Source organism: Panthera onca, chromosome F1 (genome assembly GCF_046562875.1).
Source record: "Panthera onca isolate mPanOnc1 chromosome F1, mPanOnc1 haplotype 2, whole genome shotgun sequence".
Taxonomy (NCBI): Eukaryota; Metazoa; Chordata; class Mammalia; order Carnivora; family Felidae; genus Panthera; species Panthera onca.
In genome coordinates, this window is record NC_138355.1 from 4,708,159 (window position 1) to 4,731,713 (window position 23,555).

Genomic DNA, 23,555 nt, shown 5'->3' on the forward strand with positions numbered 1-23,555 from the left:
GCGTCCCAGGGACAGCAGGTGGGACTTGGCCGGGCGCCGTGGTTTCCACTCGGAAGACGGCAGGGCATGTCGTCTGCGGTCACGTACGACGCAACACACGCGAGGGGGTCCTCGGGAGCACTTTTCCCCGGCCGCACGGGGGCCACGGGACTGGCCCCACGCAGGCTGCTTCCCTTGATGAGACGTGGTCTTGTGGCTCCACCAGACCTCCTCCCACGAGAAGGTACCCGGGCTCACCTCACCGACACAGGCCTCCCACGTACTAGGCGCTTCCGGGGCCCCGACAAACTCCCGTGAGAGTGTGACGGGGTCTGAACGGCGCGGCCGTTTCTCTCTTCGCAAACAACCGGGACTAAACGCACGGACCCCTCCCCTCTCCAACCTTCTGAGAGCCACGATGCAGGCAGGGTGGGCGGTGGTCACCTACGGGCTCCCGTGTGGGCCCCAACGATCCCAGAGTCACAGGCACAAGGAAGAGGCTCTGAGGCGCAAAGGCCAACATCTTTTTTATTTTCGACTTTATTTCCAACTTCAAACTTCATTATAAAACTTGTCAAACATGTCAAAAACAACTAAAAACGAATCATAGCTGATATCCAGAAACTGCAGCACTATGTTGGTAAAGGCTCTTTTCACATTACCAGAGAAAGAACTAGACCTCCTCCTTCCTCCCCCGAAGCTTCGCTGGTGACTCGAGGACACGATGGGACGCGCTGTCCGACGCAGGAGAAAAGCGTAAGAAAAGCCGCTCGCTTCCATCAGCGCGGAAGACACGAAGACCACGGGGTGCGGGCGAGGGTGCCAGAGGCCGCCAACGTCACCATCACGTTCACGGAGCAAAGTCACACGCGGCGCCCACGGCAACGCAGGACAACGCCGCGGACCTGTGTCTCGTCTACAAGATGCATCGACGCCCCAGACGCTCCGTTCGATCCCCCACAGTTAAGATCCCGAGAACAATTTAAATACAATGTTTTAGTGAATCTGCTACTGGTCCGTTGCAGGACAATTAATTAGGAGACTACATCGGCTAGAACTTCACAGCTACGGCTGCCCCGCGCACCTCCATTAAACAAAAATAAAACTAAAACGGACCAATGACTAAACAAAATAGACTCTTCCCTTCAGTTATCTGTAGATCAACAGGCTTCTAAAGAGGAGCGCCGCCTCCCGTTACGGGGAGGAGCGTTGGTGAAGACAACGGATGTACGAGCTACAGTATAAACGGCGTGGCCTCACCCGTAGCAAAATCACGGTTTTATCTTAAAAAAGTCAAAAACGTACAAAAATATTAGCCTGAAATGGCAAGTTTTCAAAAACCAATCTGTGTAAAAATGTTTAAATAGTGCTGTGACTCCAAAAATATATATTCTATTTTTTTTTCTATCTGCAACAGTTTATAAAGGCAAAACGGACACCTGCGCGTGAGGTAGCAAAGCCAAATCTGCCAGCTTTGGGTTAAGGAAGACACCCCCCCGGGTCTTACCAGCATCTTTTAGACAACGTTAAGTGAATTCTAATGGTTTCACAATTTTTAATCGACAGGTATTACTTTATAAAATTTAATTTAAAATACTGCAAACGTTTTCGTTAAGAAGATCCTTAGTCCTAACGCTTATTTCACATTCAAAATACTGTACAGAGAGATCTGCAGTCCCCATATATTACATAAAATCTGTGTACTTACACTTTCCGGCGCAGTTCCAGAAGCGGAGGGTAAGCGAACTGCTGAGGGTCTCCCTTCATCTGCCCCTGCGAACGGCCCCGTCCCCGCTCACGGCAGCGGACACGGGACCCGAGTCCTCTTTCGAATCCCGTCGCCCACGAATGATTTGCTTCAAAAGCAAGCAGACGCGAGTTCTGTTCACGAGACGTGGACGAGGCTCCACGGGGCGGCTGGTGTCACTTAGGAAACACGAGGACAGAACGAAACAGTCACAGCTGGAAAGTCCTGGAGACCCACAGACGTCACCGGGATTGTCTCAGTGCATCTTCAAGGACGGCCCGTCTCCCGGCACAAAGCAAATCCCAACGATCCCCCTTGTCCTCCGTCCGGCGTCAGGACCGAGTGGCCGCAGGCGTGGCTGCGTTAAAAGACCACCGGGCCCCCCGGTCCGGACTCAGAAAGAAAAGACCCCGTCGGTGCGACAGATGAAGATTCGCTCCGGAGCCTTCTCTCGGTCTCCCGGGGAAGCCGCGGGGCAGGCGCATGGGCGGCTAGTACACGCGGGGCAGGATACGGTAGGGCACCCGCCGGCAGTACTGCTCCCACGCCAGGCCGTACCGCCTGCGGCAGTGGCGCTCGTCGCGGGCCTCCCGGTGCACCAGCAGCACGGTGAAGTAGGCGACGTAGAAGTACGGCAGAGCGTGACCGAAACCTGGGTCACGGCACAAGCGTCAGTGACGTTTCCGATCCCTACGCGACACTCCCCCAGCCCCCCCCCCGGCCCAGGTGAACCGCGAGATTCCCCAGGCCCCCCCCCCCCCCCGACTCTGCCCGCCGCGCTCACCACAGGGGAGGGACCACGCCAGGGCCATGAGGAGGTCACCCAAGTAATTGGGGTGGCGAACAAAGCCCCACCATCCAGAAACCAGAAGGTCTTTTCCCGTCGAAGTGTGAATGGTTTTCAAATCTAGGTGAAAGTAAAAAGACATTTATAATCACCTCTAGACAGACGGACGTAAAATCTTTATGTAACGTAAACATCATAAATATAAACCCGTACTTACGTGCAAGCTTTGGATCAGCGGGATTTTTCCGGAATGCGTTTTTCTGAGAATTTGCACCTCGGAAGATCACATATCCACAAACTGTAATGTTTTTAAAATCTCACGTTAACAATTTAGACACAATCTAATACTTAAAAGCATCAGTGATTCCACTTAGGAATTCTGTGCTTTGAGGAAACTTCCAAAGTAGAGAATACTCTGCTCTCTTCAGAACAATTAAAGGGGCGCCCGGGGGGCTCAGTCGATTAAGTGCCTGACTCTTGATCTTGGCTCAGGTCGCGATGTCACGGTTGGCGGGATCGAGCCCCGTGTCAGGCTCTGCGCGGACACTGTGGAGCCTGCTTGGGATCCTCTCTCTCTGCCCCTCCCCTGCTCGCATGCTCTCTCTCAAAACAAATAAACATTTTTTAAAAACTCAAACCCGTCACCTCAGGACATCAAGAGAGGAGTATCCTGAAATGTCACTACTGTACCGCTTTCCTCATCCACCGGGGGACACAAAACCAACCGATACGGTGCCACCCACAGACGAACGCTACTCCGGCCCCGGTGAGAAGCACAGCAGTACTGGGGCTCACTGCCGCTGTCACACCCACGAGCCAGAACACGGACGCCGCCTGGACCCGAAGCAGGACGAGAACCTGCACGTACACGCACACACGGGATCCCCCTGCAGGCCGACTGCTCTCGTCCAGATTTCAGAGCGTCAGATTGAGAGGCCCTGACCAACAACCGCTGGCCATGAGCCCTCGAGTCTGTCTGTCAGCCCCCCACAGCGTGGGAAGGGACGACTCCCCGTCTGTCGCTGACCTGTAAACTACGCGGACCGCCTCGAGTGATACGCAGGCGTGGTCAGCAGGAGCCGAACCCATGTTGAGACTGAACCTTAATTGTAACCCTCGCCTTAAATCCCCTCTTCTCCCCGGGATGCCAATCAGAGCAGCAAAAGTCCCTATTTTTGGAGTTCACGCTAATTTTCCTGCCCCGCCCCCGCTGGAGGCATTTACCAAACACGTCACAGAAGAGCCGCTGCTGTGACACTCAGCCACGACCACCCGTGATGCTCCCCGGCTCCGGCCAGGCTGCCCCCCCCCCCGATCCCACTTTAATCCCACTTTACCCACTACAGTTTACACTTCAGATCGAGCGATCGAGCACCCTCCCCCACCGAGGCCACTCGGACCGCTACTCCCCCGAGACCAGTCCCGACCGCCTTCGACATGGCCGCAGTGGGCAGCGGGCCCGCCACTTGTGCTCGTACGCCTCGCCCCGCGCCTGAGGGCAGGCCGGGCTGGCACAGCAGGGCCAGACTTCCTACTTTTCAAGACGCCCACCAGAAGGAGCAGCCGCTGCAAAGAAAAACCACCCCAGGAACGAAGCACCCGTTCTCTCTGCAAGGCAGGCGTCTTTTCAAATGACTCATCAAACCGCTTACTGCACACCCGAGCTAATCACGTCCCTCTCCGAGGGCGCGTTGTGAATAGGCCCGAACGAGAGCCCAAGAGACTCCGTGCGCGACATTTAATCCACAGAGACAGAGGTCGGCACTCACGTTTCAGGGCGATGATGAGAGAGGCCATCGGCCAAGACACTTCATTTGGGTGGCCGACCAGATAAAAGGCTTGGAAGCTGTAGATGAAGGGAACCCACGCTAGGTCTCCGAACGCCAGCATGAACCCAAACCCGTCGTGGGTGATGTCCATGGTTGTCAACAGTGCTTCCTGTTAGGAAAGAGAGGGAAAGGCAAATTTTAAGAACGTTTGGGGAGGGGGGCGGGGGCCGCCTGGGTGGCTCAGTCGGTTGACTCTTGATGTCGGCTCAGGTCATGATCCCAGGGTCGTGGGATCAAGCCCTGCATCAGGCTCTGTGCTGACTGCAAGGAGCCTGCTTGGGATTCCCCCCCTCCCTCTCCCCACCCCCCCACCCCGGCCCCTCCACTACTCGCACACTTTCTCAACAACAACAAAACACTTGGGGAATGAAAATTCTGTGTTCCAAGTGTTCAAACAAAGCACCGGTTCATAAACGGACGCAGGGCTCTGGGAGGGCACAGCAGCTGCAAGTTATAAGAGAGGGGAGGGGCGCCAGGGGCTCAGGTGGTCAAGCATCTGACTTTCCGCTCAGGTCACGGTCTCACGGTTTGTGGGTTCGAGCCCCGTGTCAGGCTCTGCACTGACAGCTTGCTCAGAGCCTGGAGCCCGCTTCGGATTCTGTCTCCCCCTCTCTCTGCCCCTCCCCTGCTGGCACTCTCTCTCTCTCTAAAACAAACATAAAAAAAAAAAAGGCGGGGGGAAGAGGGGTTCTGGTTCCTGGGCCCGTGTCCCTCACCAGGTCACTTTGCCGCCTTCATCTCCACTCACGGTACCCTCTCATCCCACGATCTGGAAATGACACGTGTCCAAAACGCCTCTCACGCTTCCCACCTTCACCCGGGCCGTTCTCCGACCTCGGCCTCCTGATCCCCAGTCACCCCCCAGCGGCCTCCCCTGGACCCCTCAGACGAGGCGCTTGTCAGATGCCGCACCTGCTCACAGTGGGCGTGCCAAGTCCTCACTCTGACAGGGACCCCAGGTCTCCAGCTCGTCACCGTCACCCCAGCACGCGGCGCACGGCTGGCGCGCTACACAGTCAGCATTTTCGGCGTTTGCCGGAGGAATGACGACACTGCCGGCTGCCCCGTATCAACCCCGCGTGCACCCGTCTCCCTTCTGATCACAACACGGGATGCCCCTGCTTCCCCCTCCGCTGACGATGCAGGCACAGGGTTTGACCCGCACGCGCAAGCCGCCAGATCACCGCTGGGCCCAGACACCTGCAGGCCGGACTCCAGATCGGAGATGCCACCGAGGTCAAACTCAGAAGGCCCGGCCCGAGGGAATGTCCAACCACCTCCAACCTCGGGCCACGCGGCTGACGCAGAAAAGCAGGGAGCAAGCTCCACTGAGGGGTCCGAGGCCCGATGAAAGGAAAAGGTGGGAACTCCAAAGACCCCTTTCTTCCAGAAAGCAAGCAAATGGACCATGGAACGGAAAACCGAAGTCACAACCTCCGGGCCCTCAGGCCACACTCAAGAGCACCGATCCCCGTGCACGATCCCCGTGCACACAGGCTCTCAGGACCTGCCCTCCGATCTCCCGGGAGCCAGCAGCCTGGTGCACAGGACAGGAGAAGGGACGAGCTGTCGGGCAGCCACTGCCCGGTCAGGCGCTCCCAGGACAGCCTTGCAGGCAGAGGGAAGTCACTTCTATCTAATTACCGTCCTCCGTTCCCTCAGGTCAACCAACTAACAAGAAGGGGAGTCAGCCTCACTGCCCGGCCACAGCCAGATGCCCGCGAAAATCATCAAGTCAAGCCCCTTTGTCCGCAGAGCTGGGGCACTGATGACACACAGGGAAAACCACCCCCAACTCCGGTGCTCGACCCCCAGGACCTGCGACAAACCGCCTTCACAGAAATCAACAGAAGTCACCGTTCAGTGAAATCTCTGGAACACGTGAATTTCTAGCGAGGGCCACGGTGACTCCCACCGCATGACAGCAAGCTAGAAGAATTGCTCATCGCTGAAACGCCACCAGAAAGGAGTGTAAAGAGACATCTCTGTGACACTCAAGCAACAGTGAAGCATCACCGGGCTCCTGAGACGGAAGGTGCCGGCCCCCTGGGAGCCGCCGACTGCGCCACAGAGGAGGACGCCCACCCGCAAGTCCTCTGGGGTGGACCTGGAACCTTCTGAGGCCCCAGCGGCGGGTGCCCCACGGGCCTGCAGTTCTCAGAGCGCAGAGCCAGGAGCTTGACAAAATCCGTACCCCGGCTACTCGTAGCTGAGGTTTATTTACCTCGAAAGGCCCTGAGTGACCGAACAAGAGGCAGATTACGGAAATAGCAACATGACGCTTTCCGAGTCACCCTGAGCGACTCCGTGACCCGGTGCAGCAGCCAAGCCTCCGACTCGAGAGGTCAACACGCTGTCGTGAAGACTGACTCGGACGTGGTGATGTAGGGAGGCCAGTTTTGTTTTTACTTTTTTAAGTTTACTTAGAAGGCGGGGCAGAGAAAGAGCGGGAGAGAGAATCTCAAGCAGGCTCCACGCTGTCTGCACATATCCTGACGTGGGGCTTGAACTCACCAACTGTGAGATCATGACCTGAGCCGAAATCAAGAGGTGGATGCTTAACCGACTGAGCCACCAGGCGACCCTGATTTTGTTTTTGTTTTTGTTTTTTTTTTTTAAATATTTTTTTAACGTTTATTTATTTTTGAGACAGAGAGAGGCAGAGCATGAACGGGGGAGGGTCAGAGAGAGAGGGAGACACAGAATTGGAAGCAGGCTCCAGGCTCTGGTCCATCATCAGCCCAGAGCCCGACGCGGGGCTCGAACTCACAGACCGTGAGATCGTGACCTGAGCTGAAGTCGGACGCTTAACCGACTGAGCCACCCAGGCGACCCTGATTTTGTTTTTAAAACCGGAAGAAAACTCAACTTGAAACCTGGAGGCACAGGTTACAAAGGTAACAGGAAATTGATAAAGTGACTGTAAAACAGGCCTGAGGAATACATGATTTTTAAAGGGAATATATTGAAACAAAGATTAGGAAAATATAAGCCAGTCTTCAAGAACTAGAAAACACTGATCAGACTTTTTGTTTTTAACGTTTTACATTTGAAAGAGAGAAAGAGACAGAGCATGAGCAGGGGAGGGGCAGAGAGATGGAAACAGAATCTGAAGCAGGCTCCAGACTCTGAGCGGTCAGCACAGAGCCCGACGCAGGGCTCGAACTCACGAACCACGAGATCATGACCTGAGCGAAGCCGGACGCTCAACCGGCTGAGCCACCCAGATGCCCCAAAAACACCAATGACGTCTCCATGTGCCAGTAAGGGCACGTGTAGGAGCTCAGCTTTACTTACACCCGTTTCCCTGGTCATCACGACTCCTCATTTAAGATGCATCCGACGGGAGCTATTCTGTACATTCCGAAGCACCACCACCAAAACACCTTCGCTATTTAAGAACCGGCTGCCGCCTGACAATCCAAAGAGCAGGACCCTAACTCCGTGCTGATCTATCTGTCCACGTTCGTTTGACACGGTAATTAGGAAATTAGGATTTATTTATAGGAACCGGACACACGCACAGATCTTAAATACTTCGCGTCAAGGAGCAGATGACGCACACGCTCCCCACGCCGCGTGGACGGGTGCCCCGCCTCCTCCCAGCAGCCCTCCTCACCCCGTGTCGGAGGCCGCTCGCCCACACTCAACGCCGCCAGACCCGAGGGCCTCTGCCCCTAAGACGACTTACCTCGTTCCAGAGCGCGTCCACCACATACAAGAGCTGGAAACTGTTAACCAGAGTCATCGCTAAGGACGGGGCAGCTCGGTTCTGCAGCCTCATCTCAGCCAGAAGCATCGCCAGGTTCACCACCACCTACAAGAAAAGGGGCAGGTGCGACCTCAGGGCGCCGCCCAGACCCGTAGCAACAACGGCGACCTGCAGGGGTGACGCCAACACCACGAACCCGGGAGCGGCACTCCGGGAAGGACCCCCCGGTCGCCTCCCCGGTACTCCGGTCAGAGCTGCGTCACTCACTCCAGTCACGAGGACGCGACGGCCCCTGACAAAGTACGTGACCGGCGCTCTGCAAATGTCACGGTCACGAGAGGCAGGGAAAGACTCAGGAGACAAAGCTGAACAGCAACCACATGCTCGAAGGGCTGTCGAGAGAGGGGCCCAGGACAGAAAAGGGCCAACAGTGGAGGAAGTGGGGGCGGGGGGGGGGGGGGGGGAAGGGCAGAAAGAAGGCCTGGGGTTCAGCTACTATCACGGTGACAGTGGGAATCTGCCGGGCGGATACGGACACAGGGAGAGAGTGAGGTGCCAGAGGGAATCCTGACTGTGTGTTTGCAACCCTCCCACAGGTCTATGATTGGGTCAGAATTCATTTTCTTTTCTTTTTAAAAACAGGGAAAATATATTTTTTGTCACGTGAATTCACCTACATGATCACGTTCCTACCTAAATATACCGATATAAGCAAAATGAAACAAACTCTCCATCTTTAATCACCTGGAACAGGGCACCTTAACCCTGTGCACTCTACTCATGGGAACAACAATACTTGAAATACAGACTCATGGAAAGCTGTAATCATTCCTAAAAAATACCACCCCCCACTTTAAGTCGTCTAAAAATCTTTTCTGAACACAAGACTAATTTGTACTCCTGAACTGAACTTAAAAACAAAGAAAACATACCCATCCAATCAATCCAGGGCGCAATTCACAAAAGTATTTGAGGTCAAAAGTACCGATCCGAGGATTCAATTCACGGCCGATGAAGAAATCATAAATGGCATTTCCTGGAAAGGGAAAAGTTCTTATCCAAAAGTACGGCAACTGTGAGGCTTTAAAATAAGCCTTGCTGTCTACCATCCAGGGTCCCAATTCAGCCTCTCGGGGAGCCCGGCAGGCGCCGGCGTGGGCAGGCGGGCACAGAGGCGAGGACCGAGGAGGCCAGAGGGTGCCCACCCTGGCTGGAAGCAGCTAGGCCCCTAGGGCCAGGTGCCCTGATTTTAAGGGAACTGGAGCTTTTTTTAAAACGAAGACTCACCATTTTTTAAAAGAAGCAACCTGAGTTTTTAAAATATTTCAATACTTGAAGGTCAGAATCAACCAATGTATAATCTCTGTTATTTTGGGTCGTTTTAAGGATGTTTATGAGACCAAAAAAGAAAATTGTCGTAAACTGTGATGCTAAGTTACTAAAATGTCAGTTACTATAATAAAAAAGTTACTAAAATAAACTGTCATCAAGTGACTGAAAAAGGAACAGAGATGAATAGGAAAGTCAGAAAAAAATAGCGAATAGATGCTTTCCCTTTAAGCGTATCTTCCTTCCCATTTTTTTTTTTCCATCCTGTTATTTCTTCCTCCTCATCATGGCTGTGACCTGGAGCTGGCGGGGGGCGGGGGGGGGGGGGGGGGGGGTGCTTACCGGAGCTGGAGGGGGCCAGGGCACCGGGAGGTGCCCCCGCCGCCCGCACCGCCAGGTAGACACTCAGGCCCAGGGAGAAGGCGGCAGCAGCCAGCGCGAACTGAAGGAAGTGGCCGTACACGTAGTGCAGGTCCGCGCCCCAGAAGACGGCTGCTCCTATGACCGCGGACGTCAGGAGGAGAGCACAGAACCCTTTAAAGAGAAAGAGAAAACGTGCACGTGAAACCCGGGCTTCGCAAGATCCATACCCTGAGAAAACACCGCAACGTTATTGCTTCCGAGCTTACTCGCACGAATCGGGCTCAGAACACACGAGCGGGTAAGCAGGCAACGCCCCGGTCTTCAATACAGACGCTGGATCCCTCATACGGGTCAAGTATTTTAATTTGTTTTTGAAGTTTGTTTATTTTGAGACAGAGCGCGAATGGGGAAGGGCCAGAGAGAGGGGGAGAAAGGGTCCCAAGCAGGCGCTGCGCCCACCTCGGAGCCCGATGTGGGGCTCGAACCCACAAAACCGTGAGATCATGACCTGAGTCAAGACAAGAGTCGGACACTTAACCAACTGAACCACCCAGGTGCCCCGGGTTTTCCAGTATTTTAATAGTTCATATGCTATTCGTTTTCACTGTGAATCATCAATATGTGCTTTTCATGAAAACAAAGCTAAAAGTGCACAGAAATTCACTATTAAACAGCAGAGAAGAACCTCAAAATTCACATAATCCTAACCTTCGGGCCCAAATCAGTAACAGACCTGTGCCCCCCCACACACACACACACAATCCGTGGGGCGATCTAGGCAGTTACACCAGTGTGTGTACTTTTACCTGAAACGCCTTACCCGCGATGGTTCCAGAAGAGCCTAGCTACATCCCACCTCCCGGGGAACAGATCCCAGGACCCTGGCCTCAGAGAGCCCAGTGCGCACAGGCCATCGGGTCACAGGCAACTCCCGACTCCACGGCGCCCGTGAGGCCCGGGAGGCCCGCGCCAGCTGGCCCCGCTCGGGCTCGCGTGTGCCCGGCCTGCCTCTTCCGCGAGCCAAAGCAGGAGTCACGCGTCCGGAGGGAGCGCCCCGAGAGCCACCTCGCTCGGATCAACAAGGAAACAGAAGAGAGGCGGCCGCGGCTCCCACACGAACGCTAACACGGCGTCTCCCGTGCAGCACTGCGCGGTCTCTGGGCCACCGCATGCCAGGTTTTGGCCCTAGGGTAACTCCGAACGGTTGTAACTTTCCCTTCAGCTTTTTCAACCATTCGTTTACTCTCGTAAAATGTATGAATGTTAAAGGAAAACGGCAGCAGACAGAACAGCTTCCTGCGCTGTGGCCCACGTGCATTAAAATGAACCCTTCACGATGTCCTGGGCGCTTCCTGTGTGAGGGGTAAAATCTCACGAACAGAGATCGAGGACGACGGAGGCAGAGGAACCAGACGGGGAATCTGGAATCTGAAAGAGAAGGACCGGGCAGCTGGTCCAGCGGGCTGCCATCCAGCTCGCGCCCTGTCGGAGGGGCCACAGTCCCTCACAGGGGACTGAAAACAGAAAACAGGACCTTTTACAAAAGAAGGCAATCAGCGCCCAGGAAGAACCCACAAAGATCAAGAGACCAGAGGGCAAGAACCTCGCCACCGTCCCGACTCAGCCTCACTGGCGTTGCAGGCAGCCTGGTTCTAACAGCAGCAAATCTGGTAAAAGTTTGTAAACGCCCGACAGCGGCAAGTGAGTGTTAAGCACCCACCACGGGTCAGGCACTGAGCTAGGCTCGATGTTTTCCACACGGCACGAAAGGCATCTACGGGATCTTCAGCTGTCCTTTCAGAATCCAGCAGAAGGACTTCACAAAGCAGGCGCTAAATAAGCCACAGGATAAAGTATCCACGGTTAGAAAGGTAAAAAGTGACAGGACTGGGGCGCCTGGTGGGGTTGAGCATCTGACCTCAGCCCAGGCCATGATCTCATGGTTCGTGGGTTCGAGCCCCGCACCGTGATCTGTACTGATGGCTCAGAGCCTGGAGCCTGCTTCCGATTCTGTGTCTCCCTCTCTCTGCCCCTCCCCCACTCACGCTCTGTCTCTCTCTAAAAAATAAACATAAAAAAGAAAAAAGAAGTGATAGGAATAGGATTGAAAAGGCCAAGAATGAGAACGTACAATGTAATTCCCAAGGAAAGGAGGACAGTCTACGCGGTCCTGTTAAAGTGGAAAACCCTTTAGGGAGAACTCTCCTAAGAGTAGGGCAGCCGTACCCGACAGAGGTACAGACCTGCCCGGTGCTCACAGCTGACAAGCCTCCCGCAGGCCAGCCCCCTGCCCGGCACCAGGGGTCCCCAGGGACCCACAACCAAGGCCCCCGGCCCGGGACTGTCGGGGAGGCCCATAAACAGGACGATGGGGACAGAAAGAGAGCACTGGGTCACACAGGGGAACGTGGAGTCACCAGAGCACACCCGAGACCGGTGGAACACCGAACGCTATCTACCCTGCAATTAAAATAAGATTAAAAACTAAAACTAAAAAAATACATAAAAAGGAGAGAAAGGGACCCGAGGGCTCCTCTGAGCAGAGACGTGACAGGAATGATGCAGCTGCCACAGGACACTTTGGGGACAGTTTTCCAGAAAAAGCACCATGGACCCAGCCAAGTGACGCCAGAGGCCAGGAGTTGGGGGGGGTGGGGGTGAGGGGTGGGGGAGGAGTGGCCGAGAAGCCGGAACGGGCGTCCCCAGACCGTGGCGGTGACCCAGGGCGATAAAATATAAACACGGCAACCAGTGACTGTACTAGGAAAATGAAACCGCGTGCCAGGGAGAAGCGACGGGCGCCGTCCCCGCACCCGCACACCCCCCGCCCGGCTGGACCCGGCTCCCACGGGTGGCGGAGCGCGACGCTCGCAGGCTTCCTGCGCTCACTGGTTGGCGTGAAAGCAACAACTCACCGTTGAGTCTGTACTTGAGCCTTCTTCCATCAGCAAGGGGCATTCCTTCCACCACCTCAAAAAGAAGAGAAAGGGATTTTCTTCACCTAAGACTTTAAACAGCCTCACGTCACACGTCGTCGATTCCCACAGGCGGGAGGAGAACCAGGACCCCCGGAGGGAAGGCGGCGGCCAGCGGCAGGCGTCTCACGGGCACCGCTCGCCGGCGGAGCCGTTCCGCCAGGATGTCTCCGGCACGCGCCCCAGTGGTAGCGGCGACAGCGGGAACGGCCACCCGCCCCCGCCCCCGCGTGCGCCACCACCGGCTCCGCGTACTTAAAACCCTCTACGATCTCGTCCACCGCTCGCTCCCCACCACTGAGAAAGCAGAGCAGGGGCCTGCGGCCTCCGGTCGGCGAGGCCCCCATGCGCCCGCGCCCCACCCAGCCGCGGACGCCGCCTCGTGTACTTCTCGCTCCTCCACCTACACAGGTGCGCCCGCTCGGTCCCTCTGCCGTTCCACGTGATCCTTTACCTCCAAGAGACGGGGAGCACTTCGCGCGCGAGGAGCACTCCGTCTCTGTCGGCAATCGCGCATGGCACACCCGCACCAAAGGTGCTCGACAGACACGCGCCTCCCACGAGAGGAGTCAGAATAAAACCCCCACTTGCCCGACAGCGGCCACAGCTTGCTCCCCAAAATAACTACTCAGAAATGTCGCAATTCATCTTAAACACGAAACACCAGGGGCACGTGGGTGGCCGGGGTTAAGCGTCCGACTCTCGATTTCGGCTCAGGTCGTGATCTCGCGGTCCGTGAGTTCGAGCCCCGCGTCGGGCTCCGTGCTGACAGCTCGGAGCCTGGAGCCCGCTTCGGATTCTGTGTCTCCCTCTCTCTCTGCCCCTCCCCTGCTCACGCTCGCTCTCCCTCTCTCTCAAAAATAAATAAACATTAAAAAATTTTCTTAAAAGTAAAGATACAGACTGAGGTCCCTGGAACTCGGGAGCTTATCGGTTGAGGAGGGAGGAGGTCCCGGGACAACGAGCCCCACCAGCAGAAACTTACCTTCCCGACTGGCAGCAGGTAGAACAGAGCCTGCATCAAAAACCAGAGGACGTAGACCCCAAACACTCTGGTTTCCCACAAATCCTGCCAGGCCGGCAACGGAGGCGGGAAGTTCAGAAGACTGGGCTCCTTCTGTTCACACATCAACAGCAACAGGCAGAGGCAGGCGGGCAGTCCCAGCATGATGAGAAGCACGCCTGCAGACAAGGCTTGAATTTCAGGCCAGTTTATCTCGCTCTGTCAAGACCCCTCTGGACTTCTGAAGTCACAACTGGAGCCTGGCTCCCCGCTGAAAGCGATTTCATCACAGACTCCTGGCTGCACCCGCCGCGCCCGGTGGCCGAGTGCCGTGGCCGCTGAGGACATCGGCCGCTAGCCAGCACCGGACAGCTGACCTCCGCCCCAGAAACCAGGCTCCAAAACGTGTCAACTCCATCCACTAGGGAGCAGACAAGCTGAGATTCCGGCAAGCTGAAGATCAGAACATCTGAAACCATCAGCCTCCTCTTTTCTAAAAAAGTAAAGCACTCTCTACACCTAAGTTTCTAACAGAACAGATTCCCACGTAGCAGTGCACAGATTCTAGGCACCTCGGGACGCCGTCTCTCACAGACCCGCTAGCCCGCAGGGTTTGCTTACAAAACACGAAGCAACTGAGCCGCGCAGGACTTGGAACCGGCCGAAAGTATTTTCCTTTACTAGCTCATAGATCGTCACTACTTTCAATCACCGCCCACTTACTAACAGCGAGCCCGGGCCCCCACCCGGCTTGTGGCCTGGCCGCCTCACATACCTCCTGAGAAAGGCCTTTCCTTTGGCGCCACTGCCGCGATGGCTCGTGCCCCCCCCCCGCCCCCCCCCCACACCAAGCAGGGGGCGCTGCCTACCAGGGACTCCCCCAAACTCCAGGTCCTTGGTCTGCGTGGCCGGAGCTTCCGAGGTTCTCGGCAATGCAGACCTTGTTGTTGTAACAATGTTTTCCTCCTTTGAATCCGTTTCTTTTATCTCTTCTCTTCTAGGACGCAGGCTGTACTGTGCAGATACGTAACTACGTTCCTCTGACACATGGAATTTTTCCTAGTTGAAAAATAAAAAACGCTAAATGTTTATAGTCGATAATTATCAGGGCGCCTTGGGTGGCTCCGTGGGTTAAGCAGCGGGACTCCGGCTCAGGTCATGATCTCACCGTTCATGAGTTCAAGCCCTGTGCCGGGCTCTGTGCTGACAGCTCAGAGTCTGGAGTCTGCTTCCCATTCTGTGTCTCCCTCTCTCTCTGCCCCTCCCCCGCTCATTCATTTTTTTTTTTCTCTCTCTGAAAAATAAACTTAAAAAATTAAAAAAAAATAAAAAATAAACTTATGGTCAGTAATGATCATTAATGCCATCACATTAACTAAACTCAGGATCTTAATATAGCCATCTACTAACAAGAATACATTTGTTAAATCATGTTGAGCCTTAATTTAAGGACAGAATTTTAGAAAAGATGGTAAGAAAACACTGGTTTTCAATGTGATTTTTTTTTAACTTACTTATTTTCAGAGAGAGAGAGAGAAAGAGAGCAAGTGAGAGAGACAGCAGGGTTGGGGCACAGAGAGGGAGACAGAGAATCCCAAGCAGGCTCCGCACTGTCAGCACAGAGCCCGACGCGGGGCTCGAACTCATGAACCGTGAGATCGTGACCTGAGCTAAAACCGAGAGTCGGACGCTCAACCGACAGAGCCCCCCCAGGCGCCCCTCCAATGTGATTCTTGAGGGAAAGTCACTTTAACAAAGAGAAAAAGCGGGGGGAGGAACGGGACACCTCGCACCTCAGCGTGTCTGTGAGGCATGCCACCCCTCTTGGTGCGCTCAGTCTCCCCGTTGTATCTGCTGATGCTATTTCCAAATGGCTTCTAAAATGAAGAAGACGGAATATCGTGAACTTAAGAAAGAATCAGACCTCGTTAAACAGGACATGATGTCCGAATGTTGTTATGAAATCAAGCAATAAAACAAAGATTTTCACAGCTTCAACTCTGAAGGATTTCAGCATACTTTTGTTAAAAAGGAAGAAGATTAAAATCGATTAGAATTTCCCAATCTTTAAGTGAATGGATTTGACAATATAAATTTCTACACAAGATCTTTCATTTTTTAAACACGATCAGACTGAATGTTTTAATGCCATTGTTCAATGGCAAACACTAACAATATTTGCTAGGAGTTAGATAAGGTAAAACTCAGTTAGTTCATTCACTGGTTAGGAAAAAGGGGGAAAGACATTCACTGGCCCAAAACAGCCACCAAGGGGAAATTAACAAGCAGCAGGCACTGGGGAAGCCCTGCCCATGACCCACAAACTGCCTCCTTGCTGGGTTCCGGCTGCCTGGTTTCTACTGAGCCCCACGTTCTCTCTGCCTGTGGGTCTCCGGACGCGAACCTGCACCCTCACCAGGCAGCGGAGTGAATTTATTGCACTGAACAGGGGAAGTGCATCAGCTTGCAAAAGACCTTCCGGGCAACACGTGGCTGAAATCTGTCACTGAGCTCCCGTCCACATCCCTGATACGTTATCACGCTAATAAACCAACAGGAGAAAAGCAAGTTAAAAATGCAAGTATGTCCTCGGGAGGCCCACTGGCGAAGGACGGCAGTGATGCGGTGTCAGATTCTAGCTCCAATCAAAGCCAGACTGAGCGGTGAGAAAGCTCAACGTGTACCTCAGTTTACCAAAGTGCCAACAAGCCGCTCGGCAAATACCTCGCTCTCCGCGGCACGGAGCGACAGCCGTGACCCCGTACTGCGGGAACTCTGCTGGGTGCAAGCTGACAGGACGCTCACGCAGTGAGGCAAGTTACTGCGAAAGGTCACGATGAGGCACCCACGGCAACAAGGTGCAGTGACTGTCACAGCCACACGCAGCACAGCGATGGTCTTTCCCGGGCAACACACCGTCCTCACTCCCGCGGCGGCTCCGCGGTGGCCCCGGGCTCCGCCGGGGAGCACAGCCAGCCTGCAGCCCTCGGGTCACCAGGACTGGAAGGAGGTCACACTGCAAGAATGTAACGGGCACTAAATGCTACAAATGAAAATGTGACAGAAAGCAGCACGCGTCACCCGCCTGGTAAGGAGAGCCGCTGTTGGACAGAACGTTCGAGCTCACAAGCAATTCTCAGAATGCGAGGTAGAGCGGTGGGCAGATACTCTTTGGCAATCGCGTTGGCCAAAAAAGAGGCCAATTATGGTAATTCTCAGAATGAGAAAATGGGCATCACACGCTAGATAGTGGTATAAACCTTGCGCAAGCGATCTGGCAGCGTGTATTAAAGGCCTCAAACCCGCACTACCGCCGACCTGGTGGTTCCGCTTTTAAAAATTTATCTGAAGGAAACATCAGATGTTGTATAAGCATATCTGCTCACCACGATGAAAATTTAGAGAAAAGGCTAAAAGCCTACCCACGAGGCATTTTAACAATGACGTCACATCTGTAGAATCTGTGGTCTAGCCAAACAATACCATACGACAAAAATGACGTACAAAAATGTAACGTAGGTTATTCCCAATATATTTTAAAATTTACAAATCTAGCTTCTAAACAGTGTGTATTTCATCCAGTTGCTTAGGGTTATTAAAAGTCTGTGTGCATTTTACCCAGTAAAGAGGTAATATTAAGTGAATAGAATAAAAGATCATCTTTATTCAATTATTTTTCTTAAAAATCACTACTAGGGGCGCCTGAGTGGCTCAGTCAGTTAAGCGTCCAGTTCTGGATTTCGGCTCAGGTCACCATCTCACGGCTCATGGGATCAAGCCCCACCGATAGTGCAGAGCCTGCTTGGGATTCTTTCTCTCTCTCTCTCTCTCTCTCTCTCTCAAAATTGATAAATAAACTTACAAAAAGAAAATCATTTCTATTTAGCCTGCCATCCGAGACAGCCACCGCACAGGGGCCTACAGGCTTGCACCACAACCTTTCCAAGCTTCAACTCGGAAAGCAACTCCTTTGAAGTTACCGTCTTGGGAGAGAAGTGGTCGAGGGTCAAGGGCAATGACACTGAGAGACCAAGAATACGTTTTTAGAACCCAGTGACGTCCCACTGTCATTTTATACGTGAACATCTATAAACCGTAAAACTTTTTCAGTTCAAGCTAACAGTCCTCCTCCATTTCCAACGTGAACACTGCTCTTTTTTAAAACCACAATATTAAAAAACACAATATTTTTTAGAACCACAGCACTCTCGTAACTGAACCTTCTTTTTCACCGGTAATCAGAGCCTCGTGCTTCCTACTCTTCCCGACCCCCGCGTGAGGGTGTGGCCTTCCCGAGCCGTCGCGTTGGACGGGAGGTCCCCTCGCTGCAGGCAGTCTGGCGGCACAGCACAGAAGCCTGTTGGGGACTCGACCCCGGACGAGGGCCGAGGCCCCGCGCGAGCCGTGTGCACCCACCAGCACGAGCGGGGTCAACTTCACTTCCAACACTTCCTTCCTCATCTCCTTAATGTCGGCCTGGTGCGACGCAGAGGCGGATCGGCGGGAGCTTCGGGGAGGTCGGCCCGGGGATCGGGAGCGGGACCTGGACCTACTCCCTCGGCGTCTGGAGGGAGAGCTGGAGGCTGAGCCGCTCTTCCTTTGCCTGAAGGAAGTCAAGGGCTAGAGAGGGACAAGAAGGCACAGTTTCACCACGAGGCAGACCCGGTACCGTCGGCTCCGAAACCACCCCGGGCCTCAGGCCATCTGAGTGCCCGCTGGGCCCGGCCAGTGACACGCGGGACGCACGCGGCTGCTCCACGCCTGACCCTTCTCAGAAGGCAGAGCCACGCGGAGTGACCGCGCCTAAACCAGCGAGCCGTGCGCTTTCCAACCGCACAGACTAGAAGGGCTCCCGCCAGCCCGCTGGGTTAACGGGTGATGGGGCCGGGACGGACGGCAAGAAACTCGGTCCTACGGTTTCACTCTGGGCGACACCCACAGGCAGGTCTGGAAAATGGGCGCGAGGTGCATTACGCTCAGCGACGCCGCACCCCGCCCTTTCCTCTCCCACCTGAGTCCGTGTGGCCCAGGACCGAAGCGTGGCTTGACACTTTTTAAATGATTGCAGATGAGCAGAAGGAAAATGCAACTTTGGGACACCTGAGAACCCCTGAAATTCAAATGTCAGTGTGCACAAATGAACTTTTGTTGGAACACAGCCACGTGCACCCACTCCCGGCCTGCCCTGCCGGGGGCCGCTCTCACGCTGCGGAAAGATGGCCCAGGAAGCCTAGAACAGTTACTATCTGCCCCTGTCTTCAAGAACTTTGCCCCCCCCGGGCCACAGGCCACCGGTTCAAGAACCGTTTCTTACTGATCTGTGACAAAAAATGAAATCGAGAACAGATGTGTAGGAATTTTTATAGCATTTTGACAAAGTAATTTTAGGCTTGTTGACTCTAACAATAAAAAGTTGGGGCTTTTACTTTGTATGTCTTTTTCTCCATCCGAAAATAGAGCCATCTTTCTGGTACTTTACATATGATTTCCACACCTGGGCTTCAGATCATTTTGAGCCCAGGCGCTCACAGACACGCCGAGAAGCCCCCGGCCAGACTTAAGTCTAATCAGCGTCACTCTCCTGATTAAATCCTTGGTGGTCAGGGCGAAGCCCAGACCCCTCCGGTTCTGCTCCCGTTTAACCCACTCCTCGCCCACCACGTTCTTGGCCCTCTGGGTAACCACCCCCGTGGCCCCCCCCCCACCCCCACCCCCAAGCCGTTGGCATGCCACCCTCCATCCCGAGCTCCCTGTGTGGTCTCGGCACCCGCCCAGGCGTCCCCTGCAAGCCTGAGACTGGGACCACCCCCCACCCCCATGCACAACAGCACCGCCCGCCAAACGTCCCCCCACCCCCGGGAGAGGACCCATGGAAGGTCTTCTCCAAGAGGCTGGGAGCCTCCCGGGGACAGGCCGCCGTGCGCAGTCGTGCGTCCCCAGAGCGGACCCGGCGTCCGACCCAAAGCCGAAGCGCAGCCCTGCTGGGGGCCAGGTCGGACCGCCCTGAGCTCAGCCACATCACAGCCCTTCCCGCACCGCGTGACCGCCTCTGGGGGAGCCGAGGGGCACACACCTTGATGTCACTCTCCTTCAGCTCGAGTTCCGTCCCGTCCTTGTACTTCACGGTGTAGAGCTGGGAGCCGCTGTCATGGCTCAGAATTTCAACTTCGTAGTAAAGCGAGCTCCCGGGCCAGCGACCCCGTACCACCTCCCCGTCGGCGAACTTCCGACTCGGCATCTTCAAACACCAGTCTGAAAAGTCGGAAAGGAAACACCGGCGTCACCGCGGACACGCTTATGTGGCTCTTTCTTTCGCAGGCTGAACACTCAGACACGACCTCCCCAAACGCTTAACTGGTCAAGATCTTAGGACCAGGAAGGGCTCTGGAGGGGAGGAGTCCGACCCTGAAGTGTGCAGGTGTTAACCGGTTTTCCCAAGGACGGAAACGCGGGCAGAGCTGGGACCCCCAGAGGCTGTTCTTTCCGCTGCGCGTGTATCAGCTGGAGTCACTTTACCCAGGATGACCGCGCCACCGAGCCACTGTGGTGCCCGCCAGGGACCCACAGCAGCAGGATGCAGCAGGACACGAAGGCACCACGCGGCCTGCGCTTTGCACAACACTTTTGCGCCCAAGTGACCAGATCACTTGTTATACAACAAGGCACGGCCACAAAGGATGACTTTTCTGATTTATAAATTCCCATATAGGGCGTGTGGCTCAGTGGGTAGAGCATGCGCCTCTTAACCTCGGATTGTAACTTCAAGCCCCACATTGGGCATGGAGCTTACTTTAAATAGAGAAATTCGCATGGTGTTACAAAGGCTTTAAAGTGTATTTAATTTCTAACACATTATCTACATGAAAAACAATAAACCCTAAGAAACCAACCCTCTGGGAAAATCACGGATGTACAATTAACATTCCTACAACCCACCAACAAGGAGAGAACTATTTCCAAATCCGTGACGAATAGCAAATTTGGGGTTCTTTCATTCAGCCTTCGTCTTACAGCTAAAGTCCCAAATGCATCCCGAGCATCTGTGTCACCCCACGGCCAGCCGGGCGGACCCCCACCACTGTCCTGACTCCCCACCCCACCCGCCCCCGCCCAGGAAGCCCCGTTCCTCGTTGGAAACCACACACAGTCCGGGAGCTGTCGGCCCCCCTCCCTCAGAGCTCACCCGGCTGCAGGGTGCCTCCAGCTCTCGGGACCGGCAGGTTCCCCGGTCACCCCGGTACCCCCCACCCCCAGCCTTGTGTCACCGGCCAAACCAGCTGGGCCTGGTCTGAGCAGAGTCACCTTCCTCCCGCCCAACTCGACAACCCCGCCCGGCCGTCTGGGCCCAAGAACACACACCCCTGGCCCAGCTCCTCCAGGGGCGCTGTCCGACCGTGGGGTTCAGGAAGGAGAGGGTTACGTTACCCCGCCCGCCCCCGGGGAGAATCTTTCATAAGTGCTGAATTTCTTCACTGTTAATCGCCTGAGAAGGTACTTTACAGGCCTCGGTTGTTTAGAAAGACAGCGGCCAGGCAGGCAGATGAAAGAACCCAGCAGCATACACTGGTGATTAGGGGGCGTCAGGGCTACGTGTGAGCTGGGACAGCGCCCGCTGCCCAGCACCGGCCGAGATGGCATCACCTGGCACTGGATGGGGCGGGGAGAGGGGCTAGGGGGTGAGGTCACAGGGGTCACACCTGGCTGAGGACTCACGGGGAGTGGGGGGGGCACTAGAGAAGCAGGGGGCAGGGCACATCTCGGGGCACGGAGGAGGGGCACAGAAAGGAAGGTGACAACAGCCAAGTCGGCCTGTTTCAACACTTAGGTCAAGAAAGAGGAAGGAAGCGTGCCGTGCCGTCTCCTCTGTTCTCTCGCGCCCCTCCCCCTCCCGGGAGCCCCCCCCCCCCCCCCCCCCAGACCCCGGCCTTGGCTCTGATTCCCTGATGTGGGCCACCGGGGCTGAAAGCCGGCACTTTCCACACAAAGATGCCATTCGTGTCTCCGACAACGCTTCACGGACCTGAAACACACAGTCCCCCCGACTTTTAACAGAGGGTTTGTAAACAGGCCCGTGAGCAGACACAGCACCTTTCTGAACACTTATTTACCGGGACCTTCTGTTACCTGGTTAAATACTCCGGGTTAAACTAATTAAGCTATGCAGTGGATAGGTTAGGTCCCTAAGCTTAATTAAAAAAAAAAAAAAAAAAGACAACTAAGATTTGGGACTTCCAGCAACATTGGGTCTGGTGGCTGAGACAAAAGGCTGGCCAGCACCCCCTCGGGACACCACCACCTTGTCAGCAAGTGCTCCCAAAGATGAAACCAGCAAGGTCTGTGCACCTGCGCTGCGCACACATCCTCCCACCCCTGGGACCCCGCAGGCCCGTCCCAGTAGCACCTCCTGGAGGAGAGCGGCCAGGACGGGACACATGGGCCTCTCTGCCATCACACACGGAAAGGCCTCCCTCCAGTGTGAAAAGAAAAAAGCTGTTGACCGAACACAAAGTCCCCAAGCCACGTGCTTGCTAACTTCACTGCCAAGGCGGCCCCAAAATGCTACCATTCTGGCACACGACAGCGGGCTGACCGCAGAGCAGGTGCTTGCAAGGGTCTCCCGCCCTCCTCCGCACCCTGCCACGTCCCACCCGACCCGGCAGCTGACCGCCTCCCTCGCACAGCTGGGCCCAAGGCAAACACCTGACCGCTCCCAGAGTGACAGAAATGTCCAGAGGGAAGGCCCGGCCGCTGCTGCTCACCCTTCTCCCTCCTCCGGAGACAGCGCTCGGCAACTAAGCGGGGCGGCGCGGCCGGGTCTACACACCGGGCCCTGCTCACAGCTGTTGCCCGTGTAACCACCCTCGCTCCGGTGCGGGCGGCAGGTGCGCGCGCCCCGTGCAGGCCTCCCCGGCCAGCTCCCGTCCCCACCCCCCCAACCGCCGGGCCTTGTCAGGGGGCTCTTTCTGAGGCCTTGAAACGGTGAGAACACAGGATCCAGCTGTACTGAGCAGGGGCGCGCAGCCCGCATCACCTTCCTCTCAGAGCCGGGGCCGGGGGCAGCCAAGCCGGAGGGCATCCCGGTACCTGCTGTTCCCCGTCCCGCCCGCCAGGCTCCCCCATCGCCCCCGGCGCATCTCCCATCGCCCCCGTGTCCCCCGTCCCCGTCCCGCCAGGCTCCCCCATCCCCGTCGGCGCATCTCCCGTCCCCCCGTGTCTCGTGTCCCCGTACCCCCCCCCGCCAGGCTCCCCCATCCCGGTCGGCGCACCTCCCGTCCCCCACCCCGTGTCCCCGTCCTGTCCGCCAGGCTCCCCCATCCCCGCCGGCACACCTCCCGTCCCCCCGTCCTGTCCGCCAGGCTCCCCCATCCCCGTCGGCGCGTCTCCCGTCGCCCCCGTCCTTGTGTCCCCCGTGTTCCGCGTCCCGCCCGCCAGCGCACCTCCCGTCTCCCACCCCGTGTCCCCGTCCCTCCCGCCAGCCTCCCGCGTCCCCGCCGCCGCACGCAGGGACCCGAGGCCCCACCGCCGCCCTCCCGGCCGACACCGCCGCCGCGCGCCCAAAATGGAGGGACGCGTCCTCGATTCGGATCCACCGCGGCTGCACTTCCGCCGCGGCCCGGCCGACCGCCCGCAGAGGAAGCCGAGGCCGCGCCCCCGCCCCGAGTTGCCGAGAGGCGGGCGCGAAGCGCTCACCTGTGCCGGGCTCCTGCGGGAGACGAACGGCTCCGGGACAGTCGCCGAGCGGCACCGGCGGCGGCTCCCGCGCGCACGACACCGCCCCGCCGCGCCCGCTCCCCCCGCGCCCGAGCGCGCGCCGCGCCCCGCCCCGGCCCC

The 23,555-nt window shown here is 56.1% G+C and overlaps 1 protein-coding gene across 1 annotated transcript; it reads right to left on the reverse strand.

The window, feature by feature from the left end:
- Positions 1-501: 501 nt before the first annotated feature.
- Positions 502-23,537, reverse strand: LBR (lamin B receptor). The gene is made up of 14 exons (XM_078440752.2): positions 23,415-23,537; positions 19,798-19,976; positions 18,141-18,344; positions 15,518-15,601; positions 14,594-14,783; positions 13,707-13,903; positions 12,662-12,716; positions 9,726-9,917; positions 8,987-9,090; positions 8,034-8,159; positions 4,283-4,451; positions 2,731-2,811; positions 2,511-2,633; positions 502-2,378 (listed from the first exon to the last, which is right to left on the reverse strand). The coding sequence occupies exons 2-14, from the start codon at positions 19,960-19,962 to the stop codon at positions 2,218-2,220; spliced, it is 1,851 nt and encodes a 616-aa protein (XP_078296878.2). The 5' UTR covers positions 19,963-19,976; positions 23,415-23,537; the 3' UTR covers positions 502-2,217.
- Between the last annotated feature and the right edge of the window lie 18 nt (positions 23,538-23,555).